General features: G+C 35.9%; 1 protein-coding gene across 1 annotated transcript in view; it reads right to left on the bottom strand.

Moving 5' to 3' along the window:
• LOC149423906 (uncharacterized) overlaps positions 1–16,477 on the bottom strand; it is a 225,906-nt gene that overhangs the window by 52,659 nt on the left and 156,770 nt on the right. Inside the window, exon 2 of the mRNA XM_089632181.1 lies at positions 12,234–12,321. Within this exon, the coding sequence (XP_089488307.1) occupies positions 12,234–12,279 (46 nt within the window). The 5' untranslated portion in view covers positions 12,280–12,321. The remainder of the gene's footprint in view (positions 1–12,233; positions 12,322–16,477) is intronic.

Below are 16,477 nucleotides of genomic sequence, written 5' to 3' on the forward strand. Positions count from 1 at the left end.
CTATACATCACAGTTAAGGTCCTGATATTGATATTGGGTATTACGTCGCCTTTAACCCCTTGGCTCCGAAACTTCTTAATACGTTTCTCGTGACGGCGCCGAGGAGCGGGGAGGGGAAGGGGGTGGCAAGGCCGGGCTTGATGGACGGCATATTACATTTTAGAAAAGTATTAACTTTTCCACGGGGATTAGAGGCCTTAGTGAAAAAGTTGTTTTTAATTCGTTTTTGTGAAAACGTTCAAATTATTAGTAAGCCACCGACAAATTTCACGAACAGACACATAGGGCAGGACATGGATAATATTTTATTATAATAATTAGGATTTTAGATTAGAGGATTAAGATTCTTGACTATGAATCCAAAGGTCACTGGTTCAAATCCCGGCTTGGTTGCTGCACGTTTTTTTATGATTAAATTTTGTATGAGAAACCTTACGAGAGCGCCCCTATCTGTACAGTGTAAAGACAGGGAAACTTGGTCACAATCCAGAAGCTGTAGGAAGCGATTTATTAACGTGGTCTTGAGGCCCGTGGTTTAAGGCCTGCATTATATGGAGATGTTAAAAGAGATGCCCTTAGCTTGGTTATATTATAAAATGTTTTTAGATGCCAACGCTAGTGTAGATTTTAACCTTGTCATTTTATTGAAAAGCCCGTTTCGGAATGAAAACCAGGCGTCAAAATGCCTCGTTTCAACTCTGTAAGGACCTCCACAAGAAGTCAGTTGTTATAAAAATACTTACCTACTTCAGTAAACATTGGAGGGAAGCTACGCAGCGAGACCTTCACAAGTATATAATATTTGAATCGAAAAAAGCCCGTCGCATTGGCGTTCTTTATTAACGAAAACACCTTTTGTTACTTGTGGAAAAGTTCGGACTCTGGTATCGCATTACCCCCCCTCCCTCCCCCCTCCCCTGGAGTGACAGCTGAAAGGGCCTGCGATGGAGGGGGTGGGAGAAGGAGAACAGGAAGAGAAAGGAGAGGGGCAGAACCTCCTGTAATGGGATTGTCTTGTAGGGATGATTACAATGGACCACTCTACCCGATAGTGAAGGTGGCTATTGGAGACGAAGAAGGAGAAGGGCGGCTGGGGAAATGAATACAGAAGGCATAGGAAGGCACTCAAGTGATGTAATAGAACGAGTGCTCGTAATTTGAATTGACACGTGTGATGTTAATGGGAAGAAGGGGCAATAAGTAATGGAGGTAACCACGTGGTCATTTTGTACACAAATCCAGTTACCATTCATCAATTGATCAAACTTCATCAACTTTGAGAAAATATTCGGCAAAACCTTGGATTTACCATGGAAAGAGGGATGGAGTTGCCGAATTTGTCAGTTTAATATTATAATAGCTGAAGTCCCCGAAGTTGTCCGGTTGTTACGAAATTTTCGAAATAAAATATAAACAGTGATATTTCTCTTGTTTTTATGGTTAAGTGTACAAAATTTCATCAGTGCTGGAATAAAACTGTAGATTTATTCAAAAACAGATCCACGCCGTCCGCCTGGTGTCCACTCGTCCACCACGGACATTTTTAATTCAAACCAAAAGATAGTCAAAATAAATTTGTTGGCACAAAACACCACAATTTTCTGACATTCAGTGGAAAAAAATATTCGAAAACTTTGAACCGAAAGTCGATAAATATAATACTATCAAGACCATCGTCTTAAACGTGTTGTGACTGATAATATTTTTAATTTTTTTTATTAGGTTATTTAACAGATTTTCACTGTTTACGGACTGTGTTCATTTGCTGATAAAAAAAATAATTTTATATTAGAATTAGCGAGTGTATATTTATTTTTTTAACAGTAACTATATGGTATACAATAGTGGACGGTAGAACCTCAAATAATGTAAAACTGCACTGGAATGAGATAAAGCGTCGAATTAACGTAGACTAATGTAGTTTTTTAAACAGTAATAATGTGGATTTCATGACACTACGTGAAGTAAATGGTAGAAAAAGTAGGGGACGCCTTATAGACACGTGAATCAAATAATTATTTGTGGTAAAATGAGGTGTACGTGATAAACGAAGAAAGATAATGTGTAAAGAGGAGTGTGACTTGGAAGTGAATGGTTGAGGAAGTCGAGGAAGCCCGAGAAAGACATGGCACGATCAGTGAAATAAATACTAAAAAAACTTTATCCCTAACCATTAATACGTCATCACACGTAAGCTAATATCAATATTAAGGTTAACCAGAATGACATTAATCCAGAAAATATTATATTATTTGCACGTCTCTAGAAATCTTTAAGGTTTGTGTAGAAGATATCAAGATATGTGATTCAGCAGTACTATACGCATTATCATTAAACTAACTATACGTAACAGAACGAAAAAATGGTGGAATCTATCAGCAATTCGAGAGGAAAAATAATTGTAAAAAATTGAATATAAAACGTTGTAATTGAGTTTCAATTAATTCTAATTTTGAATACAAAAACGTTACACAGAAATAATAAGAACTCGTCTTGACATAACCTAAAACATATTTTGTATAGATTAAGGTCCCAGGCTTCTTCCATGCCAAACAAAAAGGGTATTAGTGTATTATTTTCTAGATTTAAGGAGGAAACCCTGGGAGTGAGAGGAGGCGAAATGAAATTTATGTGCACCCCCACTCTTAAAACAATATTGCGTGGGGAAGAGCTGGGGGACGGGGTGGGCAGGGGTTACGCTGGAGTCCCTCTTATATGATTGGATTGCCAGTGACGTAAGGATTTTCGGAGGAAATAAATTCCAAGAGGATCCGTAGATTTATAGGAATGTGTGCGCGAGGCTACTTGAGTGTATTGATATTTCAATTTTTGTCGGCGATGACCAAACAGTTTTTCGGAGAATTCTGTATTTCAAAGCGTACCAGAATCATTTCAAAAGTCGGCAAGTAGGTTGGATAATTCTGTTAGTTTATTTGCTTAAGTATTTAGGTCACTAAACGCGTATCAGTACACACGCACTATTGCTACATTTATGAATTGTACCGAATTCATCGAACTCCAGTGTCCACCAATGTTTGATAAAATTAATACAGTTATCCGGCAGAAGATTGGTATTTGATGTTGTTGTGTTCGTACAAACAGGTCTCCAACTCGTCTTGGAAGAAGTTTATAATTAAATGGTTCTTTTAAATTAATACTCCACGTATTATAATGGTAACTCGATAGTCGACCTAACTAGAAGCTTGCTAATTGGAATCTCAAACAGTAAGTTTCTCTGAAAGCCTACCCACTGGCCCTGGCGACTACTGGCCACTGGCTCCATCTTGCGGACTTCCACGCAAGCTCTATGCACTGCCATCTGTGCGTGCATCTATGAAGCTCTTACTTCCCAACAGATGTCATGGTAATTTTTAAAATTATTAACATCCTTACTAACAGCTCTGCATTATTGGAATTGATTTGATTTCATGTTCCTGATATAGTCACCCGAACTATAAATATCTTTTACTGCAACAATAATGTGAATACAAATTCGTTATTGAACTCCCTTATACCACTCATACACATTTTAGGTAACTAGATATTTTTAATTAGCTGTACCCCGCCATGCGTTGCTGTGTTTCAGTCAGTCTGTCTGTGATAGAGAAACAATAGTATGTGTTGCTTGTACGTCCAACAGATGGCATTCTTTAAAAAAACATGTTTTTACATGTTACATCTATATAATAAAGGTATATATTTTCGAATGCAACGTTGTGACAAAATTTCAAAGCAATCGTTGAAGAACTTTCGGAGATTTAAGATTTTGAACAAACAAAAATTTACATTTTTATTTATATAGATAGATAGCACCGAAAAAACATACAAAAAAACATTTCACATATTTTTAAATATATTTATTAGTTTGCATTTTGTTTCCTACAGCCTGCTTCTAAAATTTACTTACCATATTAGTATGTTTGAACTGAATAATTGTTTCGTTTTATTTTTTTGTAACAAATGTTTAATTTTGTAATAAAATGTACTTATACCGTAACGTTTATGATATGCCTATCACCAGGATGAAGGAACTTGCCATGATCGCTGAAGAAGTGATCGATTTTAACAAAGGGTGGCGGAGTTTGGACTAGATTCTCCGATACAATATTGGAGTTCAAAAACAGGCGTTGGAGACAAAACTCATCACTGGCTCGGGGGGATTTTTACTATAATAATATATTATACAGTAGTTGAACAGTTGATTTTATTCAGTCCATAACTACAAGCTACGTAATCAATAATCAACATGTTGTCATGTCTCCACTCCTCAGAAAAATTGAAGCGGTAACCAGTCGGCTAATGTAGCATAATTCTTCAGAAAGTATGAAGCCACGGTCATCGTCTGACTCATCCATGCTTTTAGGATTGCTAGACATCTTTTATAAGAGAACGGTTTAAAACTGTTTAATGTTTGTAAACAAAAAGAAACCAACTGGATGTGGATATGCGACAATCTACTGAAATCTTTTGCAAAACGATAGTATGCTCCTCGCTAAGCTTAATACCCAAGCGTCAATCTTTGAGAAATTTTAGAAAATTATGAATCATACCAAACGTTTTCTCTCCTAACTCCCTAAAAGCTTTATGTTCAAGTCATGCAGCAACTTTTTTTCGAGCGATTTGAAAGCCGTTTGACCAAGATAAAAGATTTCGCGATTGAAGCGCACATTAAAATCGAAAATGTCCACACACTAAAGCTAAAATAAAGGGTTTTCCAATAATAGGTGTTATTTTGAATAGCCCGCTATTTCGGTAGATTATAATTATGAAGATGTCATTTTTTAACATTTGACAAGTAGAAACTACGCCATTAATAAAAATGGAACGATACACTTTTCAATTATTAAAATTCACTTGAGTGAATCAAATGCAAATCATTTTGAGTGATGAGGCCCATTTCCACTTCGGTGGCTTCGTCAACAAGCAAAATTGTCGCATCTGGGGCTCGGAAAACCCAGAAGTTATTGTTGAAAAGCCTCTCTATCCTCAACGTGTGACTGTTTGTTGCGGTTTATGGTCCGGCGGAGTCATTGGACCTTACTTTTTCGAAAATGAGACTGGAGCAACAGTTACGGTGAATGTATTGCGCTATCGAGGGATGATTAATGATTTTTTATGGCCGGAATCGGATGGTATTGATCTGGACAACTTTTACTTTCAACAAGACGGCGCTACGTGCCAAACAAGCAACGAAACCATTGAATTTTTACGATTGAATATCAAAATAACAACTCTTATTGAAAAACCCGTTACTTTCAGCGAAAATGAAAATTCGCTTTTCTCACCAAATTGTCTGGGCTCATTTGACAAATTTTAATTTTTTTTTAATTTTATTTAAAAAAAAATCATAAAATATTAATTTATTTATCAATAAACATAATAATAATTCCCAATTGGGGTATGTGGTGAGTTATGAGGTTGAAGTATTGAGGATAGGAAGGAAATAGGGAAGAGGAGAAGTACCTGGCTATTCAGATCTGGATACTAAACACGGCCAAGGCCTTTATAAGTAACGTTTTAATTTTGAATGGCGTTCTTCCACCAGGGCGGTACTGAGAATATCTTCCTTATCTAAGTTGAACCCACGACCTCCAGCTTCCTAGTCGAGAGCCTTAACCCCTCCACTACGGAGGTCGTCAGGAAATACTCATTACAACGTAGTATTGCTGAAGCTTTGATTAACTAGGCACAATTGGGTTTGCATCATAAAACAGATGTTTTTTGCACATTGAATAAGTGTGGCCACGTGTAAGATTTGACCGCGGGAACCGGCGGTCTGCCAGAGCCACATGAAGCTCAAATAATAATTCCGACGTCTCGCAATCCAATCTTGCGTGGTCTGGGAGGTGTGAGTTGTGTAGACAGGAGAGGGGATGAATGCAAATGGTGGCTCGTGGTGACAAAAAACCGAATACAGTTCCCGCGCCAATTTCCTCCCGAAGGAAATGGTCCACCAGGGACGGCGGGGGTAAAAGTGGACAGTGGGGCGAAAATGGACGGAAGCAAATGGACGTTGGCATGTAAAGGGGTACAATGCAATTTTCTGATGCATCAAAAGATAGGTCACGAGTGGTGTAGCGGGAGAAATTGACCGCCACCTTACGGAGATATCTGATATTAAATGAACACGGAGAACAATGAGTTTTGGTGATTTATTAAAATCACTTTAAATTATGTAATTTTTTTTATATTAACTCCACACAGGAGGCCATGAAGAAAATAATTTCCCTCAGGGCCTATGTCATCTTTGGGGATGCTGTGTGGAGGGTCTTTTTGTGGAGAGGAAGGAGTGAACATGGGTCTTGAAGAGTCCCATGTTGTAGGAGGGAGGAAACACAGAGGCCGGCAGTTCATTCGTGACATTTCCTAAAAAATTTTTAGTACATTCATAATATATCGGTACATGTATTCATGCACCTGCGTTTGTCCTGATAGTATAAAATGACGAAATGCGAAAATATTAGAATTTTTATGAACACCTTCTCCGACATCACCATAACTCATTCGTGTTTTACTAATAGTTTATTATGAAAATTTTATTCATATTTTATAGGCCTGCAGTCCCGTTTTTAATCGGATTACGAATAATTTGAAAAGATTCTTAATAAATTAGCAATACTTAATATCAGTAAGTTTTCTCCGTATATACAGGATGAAACAAAAGAAATTATATTAATTGATTTGTTTCATTTATTTTAACGCCCATTGGGCTTTTAATGAACATATCACAGATATCTATTTTTTTAAAGAATAAAAGTAATAATAGTTAACTTATGATCCTAAAAAAAACCTAATACCTAATAAGTTTGTAACATTATCAAAAAACAAGCGTAACGTGTGACTACCCGTGACTTTTGACGTATTATATTTAGATAAGAGATGAAGCGAAAAAATAGGTTCCGCTTTTTGACCTCCAACTGACATCCAACTCTCCCTACGCTCTAAATAAAAATACCGATTCAGGTCTACGTGCACTGCTTAACGCATTCTAATAGTAGAACAAGTTTCGACGAGATAATTTAGTACGCAGTAGCGCCTCTAATTAAAGGGTATCCAGGGAAAAATTAACTTAATTCGTAAAAATACTGCTTGATAACCGCGTACGCAGGGATATTGGAGGGTATAGAGTCATTAAAAATATTTTAAATTTATCTACTGTCAAACTGCTTTGGCAACTTAAGCGGGTGTTTGCAAAGAAGAATACAAAAAAAACAAATGTTTTCGCATTTGTACTTTTAGTAACCGAGTTCAAATGATTTTTTATTATTACAATTTATTATTACAATGAAAAAAAAAATTATAAAGCATTTAATAAATAATAATTCTTGACAGATTTTTCCAGTAACCTGTACTTTTTTGTAAAGTAAGATGAAATCTCACAGAAAAGCGTTCTTACCATTATTTTTTTTTAATTCGGTCTAAAATTGAACATTTCATATTAAATGCTGAAAGAAGGTAAAAAACTTTTAAAGTTAAAAAGTTGGTAAATATATAATTTATAACCTTTCTAGGATTTTTTACGTTCTGCGCGGTTTATCCATTCTCCAGATTTGTTTTTTTAGTACTTTTTTGATTCACTGCATGGCGTTTCAAATGAAATATTCGCATGATGTATGAATATGTGTTGTGGCTGCGTTGTATAAAAAATATAAAAAATTCAGGAACTCGTTTACTTGGCATTTTATTGCATATTGAAAACGACACCTCGGGGCCTGTGGGCTGGTGGGGCAGAGGTGGGGCATAGATGGGGAGGAGATGGAGGAGGGGTGGAGAGGAATACATCTTAGATTTAAAAGCTCTAACCTAAATAAGCGATCGCTAACTCGCAGTCTGCGAACCCAATTATAACAGTCGAGTCTAGAGTATATGCGAAATAAAAATATTTTTATTCCCATATTATGTATTTTCATAACACATCCCTACGCATAGAGATGAAATTCTTTGCTATCGACCATTGTTCAACAGTTTAAGCAAAGGTCTAACAAGGGAGAGATGGGAAGGCTGACATATAGATATTGAAAGAAGGGCAAATGCATTATAACGCTTTTAATGGAGGACTGAACGCGGTTGGCGTTGTCTAAAAACTGTCCAAGGAAGCGAAACTAGCAGGCCATAATGTAGTGCTGATACCTACTAATATACCTACTACGAAACTGGCAGACGAAGAATGAAAGTAAACTGAATTATGTAGAAATGAGATATAGGGGTTTGCGTGATAATATGATGAAGAAAGGGACGCTCAGATGGTTTGGGCAAGTAGAGCGAATGAAAGAAGAAAGGAGTGTAAGGAGAATATATGACCCAAATGTAAATGGTAGAATAAATCGGGGACGCCCGAGGAAAACATGGCACAATCGAGTAAATCAGATACTCGAGTCGGGCCATGCCAAAAGTCATAATAATAGAAGAATATGAATAATACGATGCATGGATGTGAATGAGGCAAGGAGTGTGTGAAAAGACCGAGTTTTTTGGCGGGAAACGGCGTGATGGTTAGTTAGTTATTTTCTTGAGAAAAACTACTAAATATTGGACCTACATAGGTAATAATAAAGTGGTAAATATTGTAAATCTTAATTCTAAGGTGAATAAGCCGTTAAGGCTAAGCTTAATGCTAAATCACTATTTCGATTCATCTTTATAACGAATTGGTGTACATTATGCATACCGAAAAATATGCTTTAGATAAATTGACGATTTTTCTATTGTTTCGCTTGAGCAGAACACAAATAAAATAATAAATTACTCAATAAAAAATATAAATGTAAACTACTATGTATAAATCTAAACTACTATGCAAAATATTTTTCAATAAAGAAACAACTTTTTAAAAACACATTATTATAGCTATCTGTGACAGTTTCACTTTTTGCTTTCTTGTAAAATTATTTACAAAATAAATTTAAAAAAAACAGTTTTGTGCTTGAAATCGAACGTTTCTAGACTCCGTTTGTCAAGCGATTTTAACGCCTATTACCTACAATATAAGGTATACCAAGAATATACACATTTTTGGCTTGTAGCTTCCTCTTAATTCTTGAACGGTGACCTCTTCTATCATGGAATTTGTAGTGATATTTAAATCTGGAATTTCTACGTCAACGAAACAATTATTTAAAGCTCATATAGCTCAGAGGTGGGCAAAAAATTCACTTAAAATTTGTACAGGATTGGTAACTATTGAAGAATCTATTAGTCGTAGGTATATAAAGGACGCCCAGTGTCTTGGAAGCCAGATTTACCTAAACCATACATTATTCTAGTTTTTATGGTGCCCCGATACTTGAGTCTGAGTCTATTTGGGAGGGTGCTCCTATCAAATTACACCAGACAGAAACTGATCAGTCACCAAAGATTGTGAATTCCCTCCCTCTAGGTAGGGGTATCTCCGCCGCCACTGTGCCACGGGAAATGTAGGTAGTGTATTGAATATCCATTACGCTGATTAGAGCAGACCCAATGATATACACTGTGCAGGCACTATGGGGCACGAGTCCAGGGGCGGCGGGTGGGGAGAACTAATGTTCTAAAGTAATTTTATTATTTCAAGTGGGGAAATAATTCCTTGAGTGCTTTATTTATGCAGCTTAATGAATTAAAAATGATATTGAATTTAATGTTTTCGTGTTGTGCTGGTTTTAGCAGAGATATTTTTTGGGAAGGGAATGAACAGCATAGGAGTCAGAAAAAAGGGAATGAAAAACAGGAGTAAGAGAGAGGTTGGAAAGTACATGGTTATTCGAATATAGTTACTAAAATAAACCAGTAGGCTTGTATCCAGAGTCAAGGATCTTGCCTCCATTCAACGGTATGGTTCACTTAAACTTTATATGAAACAACAAAACCTTTTAAATGAAACTAAGCACATAGAATTTGCTTATATTTTCCAAGCCAATGCAAGACTAGAAGCTGTGTATTTTGTTCATATTTTCAATCTGTTCCAATAGTAAAAAGGCCGTTTAAATTTGACTCAACCGGGTATATGTAAATGGATGGTTCTTTGTTTGTCCCCTATAGGCTCAAAAACTACTACACGGATTTTGCTGAAAATTTCAAAGTTTGTTCTTATTAGTGTTAGGAGTGTTTAGAGAGTGTTTTTAATGGTAGAACAAGTTGGGGACGCCCAATGAAGACGTAAAGCATTATCTTTGTACTGGAATGAGATACTGAATAAAAGTCGATGTAATGTAATGATAATACTACGCAAAATACACAAAATGCAAAGTGCTTTTAAAATAAATACTCTACAACATAAAACATATTAATTGTGTAAATCAAGGAAGTAATGCACGGAGAAAAATGATCTTGTTAAAAAAACTATATCATGCCAATTTCCTGACAAAATTTTAGTCATTCAAAATATAGCAAGAACACGTGTTCTTTTCCTGATAAATATCATGATGGAATGTGACATCAGTATGTCAATATCAATATTTGCATGAACACGTGTTCCGCCGTTCTCTTAATACATAAGCTTTTAACTGATACTTTGTTAGAAAACTCTGTCAATTCATTCGTTCAAGGCTTGCAGTCCTGTTTTTACAGGAAAACCAATAATTTGACCAGATCTTTAATAAACTAACAGTACCTATTTTATATAAATCAGGAAGTTTTCTCCGTGTAGCACTTTCAACACCTCCATAATTCTGTTTCCATACTTTCGGACGGACTCTATTCAGACAATTATTCACTGAGCTTATTTCACTTCCTTACGGCATTATTAAGGCTTAAAAGGTTTCTGGAGTGCCGGGAGCTTTGCAAGGAATATCCTAAGAAATTCATGTAGCTTTCGTCCGCCCAAGCTTTGTGTATTGTGTGAGGAGGTAATCGATCTACTACTAAGTACAATTTATAAGGGGAAATTTTCCGTACTTTTGCTGGGTTACTTAATAACGTAATCTTACACACAATCTCAGGCCGAGAGGCTAACTCAAAAGCTCTCTGCCGGAGAGCTTTATTGCAGGTACTAAATTGGGCATATTCTCGGAATTGGTGCTTTTGTTTGGCCGTAGAGCATTAATTGGGATCACTTTCTTCTGTAATACATTTTTCAAGGCACGTATGATTGTAGAATTCCTTTTTTTCACATTTGAGATTTCTAAGCTGACTCGGTTGGGAAGCATTGTGAGGCGGGTTGGGGAATGGCCAAATAATCATGGTACACGGAAAAAATTAATATTGCAAATTTTTTAAGAATTTCTTCAAATTATCGGTTATCCGGTTAAAAACAGGATAGCAAGCAGTTCCTTGAAAATTTTTTAGTGAATACTTATTATATCCGAACACGTGTGCATACACCTGCATTTGCCTTGGTAATATTATATATCACGATGAAAGGCGAAAATATTAGGATTTTTATGAGCACGTATTCCGACATCATTCGTATTTTATTAATAGTTTACCAGGAAACCTATCAATTGTTAATCTATGAGAAATAGTAAGGAGGCAGGTGAGTTCACCAATTTATGTTTATTGTTGTCTGTATCTGTGTTTTCTCAAAAAAAAAAATCATTCGTTAAGGGCCTTCAATCCCGTTTTTAACAGTTAACGAACAATTTAAAGATACTTTATTATAAATTAGCAATATATATATTATACTGTTAAAACTGTCCGCCAATTTACAAAATAGTCGGTCACAGCAGATATTAGCTATAACACTGCATGGAGTAAAATGAGTATTGATAATCTACTATGAATTTCTTCAAACTATTGATAATCCCGTTAAAAGCTGAAACGATTGCAGTCCCTTGACAAATGAATCACGATGTCGGAAGACGTGTTTAAACATATTAGAAAGGATGTCCGAAAACGTGTTCGATCACATGTTCCTACATCGTGATAACGTATTCGAAATTTACTAAAAGTTTATCAGGAAGCCAGTTAATTCATACATTAAAGCAATTCAGTTTCTAACCGAATTATCAATAGTTTGAAGAATTTTGTGCGCTTTCTTCAACTGTACAGATTAACTACTTACTTACTTACTTACTTACTTACTTATTAACTACTACTTTCGGCCTTGGCAGTCGAGTTACTCACAGGTGCATCTAAGTGGGAGGAATCAATGCAGGTAGTCCCTTCAGTACAGGGGTAGGTATATTATGATATTGTGTATTCAAACATCAGGTCGACCAACGAACGTGTACGTGGCAAAGTTTATAGGAACCTGAAATACATATTTTTAAATTGGTTCCTGTTGGTGGGAAGTAATTGTAAAAAAATCGTTGGCTTACCCGTAACATTGTCGGGTTTGTGCATGGCAGGTGGGTCACGGATCATATCGAAACCTGGGAGTGCTGCATACCCAGCTGGGGACTATATCTGAAACAAAAAATTAAACAAATAAGAAATTTACAAAAACATTTAACTTTAGTACCATATTGAACATTATATAAAATGTCTTTTTCATTTTGATTCGAAACTCATCCTTACAAGCGATAATTTGATTCTAACTTTCGTTGTTTTTTTATTGATAGTTCAAGTTACAAATAATAGGTGACCTTTCAACATTTACCTGTCTGACGTTGTTAAACAACGAAGAACGGGTTGTTTCACGAATTTTTAACAGTTCATCAAACTTCAAAGTTCAAATTTAAATTCTGTGAATGTTCTATTCAAGTACTGCGAAGCAACCGCCCCGTGATGAAATATAACGGAACTCGAATATAACTTTGACTTGACGAATTGTTCAAATTAATCCGCTATCGTTGAGTAGAGTACTGCGCAGATGCATCCGTGACCTGGTCAAACCTTACCCTATGGACCAGGGCACCCCTGCTAATTAACCAAACGTAGCAAATCACTTGGTGCGAGAGGTGTTGGTTATCCAATTAATGGTCCCCGGGGCCATTGTGTCAGATAGTTGAATATAATACTGAAGGGGACGTTTCTATTAGATTAGTGACAACTTTTTTATAGTTTATATTTTATATCAAAAGCCGTCAGGTTAACGAAGATTTAATGATATATTATTGGTGACCGGATAACTCATCAAAATGATAATTCATCACATTTTTAAAAAGTTTTATAAAGTCATGGAAAGCGATGAAACACTTTATTTACTGGATTAAGTAGGTTAGGTTAGGTCTAAATGACTTTATATCACTTTTTAAAAGTGTGTTGGATTGTCACTGTGTTGAGTTATCATGGAACCATATTAGTATATCAAACCAGCTCAAGTATTGAGGTTATACAGGGTGTATCGGCACTAACCCAAAAAACTTTAACCAGCTATTCCTTAGCACATTTGGAGTAAAAAATGTTATGGGCCTTTTGCTGTCCGGTAGTATTTTTTTTTCAATTAAAAACAAAAAAATTAAAAAATTTCAAACTACATCACTGTCATTGGCATTGCTTTTTGTGTTCAACAGCTGTTATAAGCAAGTATGTCGAAAAGCGTCTTCGCTCTTTCGCACACACTAAATAATAATAGTTAAAAATGAGACGAATGGTGCCGTGCCATTTCGTTGTGATTGTAAAAGTGCGCCAATATAGGTACACACGTGCATTATTCAACGGGATTCTAATAAAATATTGCCAGATGGATTTTCAAACTTTGACAAAGGATAAAACAGTGGTGACATGTGGTGAAAATATGAATAATAATTTTTTTATTAAAAAAAACGTTACCGGACAGCAAAGTGCAAATAAGATTTTTTACTCCAAATATGCTAAGGAATAGCTGGTTAAAGTTTGTCGGGTACGTGCCGATACACCCTGTATAGAAACCCGGGTAAATCTGACTTCCAAGAAACTGGACGTCTTGTACAGCGCTTGCAGCTTCGCTAGTAACTTTTCACCTTTTCGATTTTCGCTAGTTACCAGCTTCTAACCCTATAAAAATATAAAGTACGTCCAACAATGGAAATTAAGAGCTACCTAGGGGCTGGAGCCCACAATATTTGATAAACCTACTTGATTCTGTGCAAAGGAGGGCGGTCCGTCTGATTAAAAATCCACTGTCAACAGACCGAATGCCATATCTAATGCAGAGACGCAATATGGGCAAGCCAAGTCTATTCTACCAGTATTTTAACGGAGACTGCTCTAAGAAGCTGGCAGCATTGATCCCCTATTGAAATCTGAAATCCCTAGTGATCCCACAGTTGATGAGAACTGGCCGCTTCTTCGACTCGTTTTTTGCGTAAGATGGCCCGCTCTTGGAACGAACTACCGGCATTTGTTTTTCCTCTTTTATATAATACGGGTCTCAAGACCCGTGTTAACAAATCCTTTCCTACAGCCCTTACTTTAGCCCGCCTCGCAACGTTGCACAACCGGGTGGCGATACAGCTCCCCTTTCCTTCACACTGTGCAGACAGGGACGCTCTCGCAGGTGTCACATAAAAAAAGATTTTTTCTATGAATACATCGCGTTGATATGAGCGACAGTCAGAAGGGTGGTTGGTTTGGAGGGTGGCGGGGGGCGGTGGGAGGGGGTCCGTGGGGACGGGAATGCGATTGAAAACTGACGTCTCGGATTTATTTGACTGAATTTCATCTTCTCTTGATTTGATTCCCAATATACAATTGGATCCTTAAGCCGTTACTTCAGACTCCAATAATTCTTATCGAAAATGTTAAAAGTGATATCAAACTATTGACTGTAAAAGCAAAAAATTGTTTCTTAAATAAAAAAAAAATTCTGAAGATTTTTTATATTTGTTTTAATTTTTCCAGTCTAATAATTATTATTGCTTATAATAATTTGCTATCCTTTGTGCTAGGCATAAAAACCTTGTCTTATAAACATTAAAAAAATTATATTTATCACTTTATGTACCTGGATCAACCGTTATATATTTACAGCTTAGATGCTATGAGTTGTGTACATTTTAAATATTCGTCAATAAATCATAAATTTTCCTTATTTGGCCAATGATGAAGAACTTGTACTGGACTGGAGATGGTAGATTATTGCAGCCAGGCCAGGTGGTAAAAAAATTATTATAAAATTATACACCCTGTATACATTTTACATAACATAGTACAACAGTAATCTTTGAGTAAATTCAGCTATTGCAAATATGTAGATTCCATTAATAATAATAATAATAATATTTGGGTCATTTATTTAGCGCCGTTTTCGTGAAAAATCACCTTAAAGCGCTGTACAAATATACATAGTGATACGGAAGAATAATATTATACAATAAAAGATATAAATTTGTTTTAGACCACTTTAATTTTAATTATACTCGTTTCGGTTTACTCTACTGGTTTCGGAAGCACCCTTCCTTCGTCAGGAGAATATTAAAACTAACCTATGATACAAAATATTGACAGAGAAATACACAAAAAATATAATTTAGGTGTTTGAGTGGGAGGTTAACAAAGGAGGATGGGTAATTGCGGGAATTCCAGCAATAACAGAGCGGTTTACTGGAAATATCTAGAATGGGACTAAACGATAAATTAATTTGGTAATTCAATATACTATGTTTGTTCATATGAAACAGCCATATAATTTAAAATAAAACAATAACTTAGTAAATCCTACTGGGTTTCCCTACAATGGTAGCTTCTTCAGGGCAGTACGATACTTTTCCGTAAAGTACTTTACTGTAAAGTATTATACTACCCTGAAGAAGCTACGGTTGTAGGGAAACCTAGTCGGCATAAACTATAATAAATAAAAGTTGTGTTTACTAAGTTAATGTTTTATTTTTTTAAATGTGTAATGTTTACATAAGTGATTATTTAAGGGGTATGCGATTATAGCCTTCTTGTAACTGTAATCCGTGCAGTTGAAAACACATCTAATATTTCTGCGAGAATATTGCCAGTCGGTGCAATCTAGGATCAGTCCTAATATTATTGTTAAAATTAAAATATATTATGAATAAGCACCTTTGTGGTCGAAGGGTGACACTCTCGACTAGCAATCTGAAAGTCGCGGGTTCAAATCCCGGCGGGTGCAAGTAAATTTTATTGAAAATGTTTTATTTCATGTGCCATACTATTTATTAATTTTAAATAAAATGTTGTATACTTGCGGCACGTTCCAGAGTGGAAGATTCTCAAGTATTAGAAAAAAAATTAAATGTTTTTTTTTTAATTAGGACTAATCGCTACAGAAAAATTGAGCATTTAAACAATAAAATAAAGGTTGTCTGCGGGGATTTGTTAAGTTAGCAGGCTGTCAATTTGAGGCAAGTAATGGCTGAGCCTGCCTGGTAGCAGGTAACGAGGCGCCATTAGGGTGAACTCTACCTTACTCCACATACCACCTACCCTTACCTGTAAGGCGCTCAAATCTATTGTCGTGGTAAGGGAATAAGGGGTAGGTGAAGTTAAAATAAAAAATAAATGATACATTATATATTTTTACTGGGAAAAGTATTTTGTTGTGGTAAATACACAAAGAAGCTCCCTCGGGGCTCATCTTTGGGGATACTGCGTGGAGGACTTTTTAATAAAAGGAAGTTCTTCGAAGTAGCAAAATTAACAATACCAACTTATTTGCAATAAATTATAA

The sequence above is a fragment of the Hesperophylax consimilis genome, chromosome 5 (genome assembly GCF_061612785.1).
Source record: "Hesperophylax consimilis isolate HC1 chromosome 5, BYU_Hcon_1.0, whole genome shotgun sequence".
In the NCBI taxonomy this organism is placed as follows: Eukaryota; Metazoa; Arthropoda; class Insecta; order Trichoptera; family Limnephilidae; genus Hesperophylax; species Hesperophylax consimilis.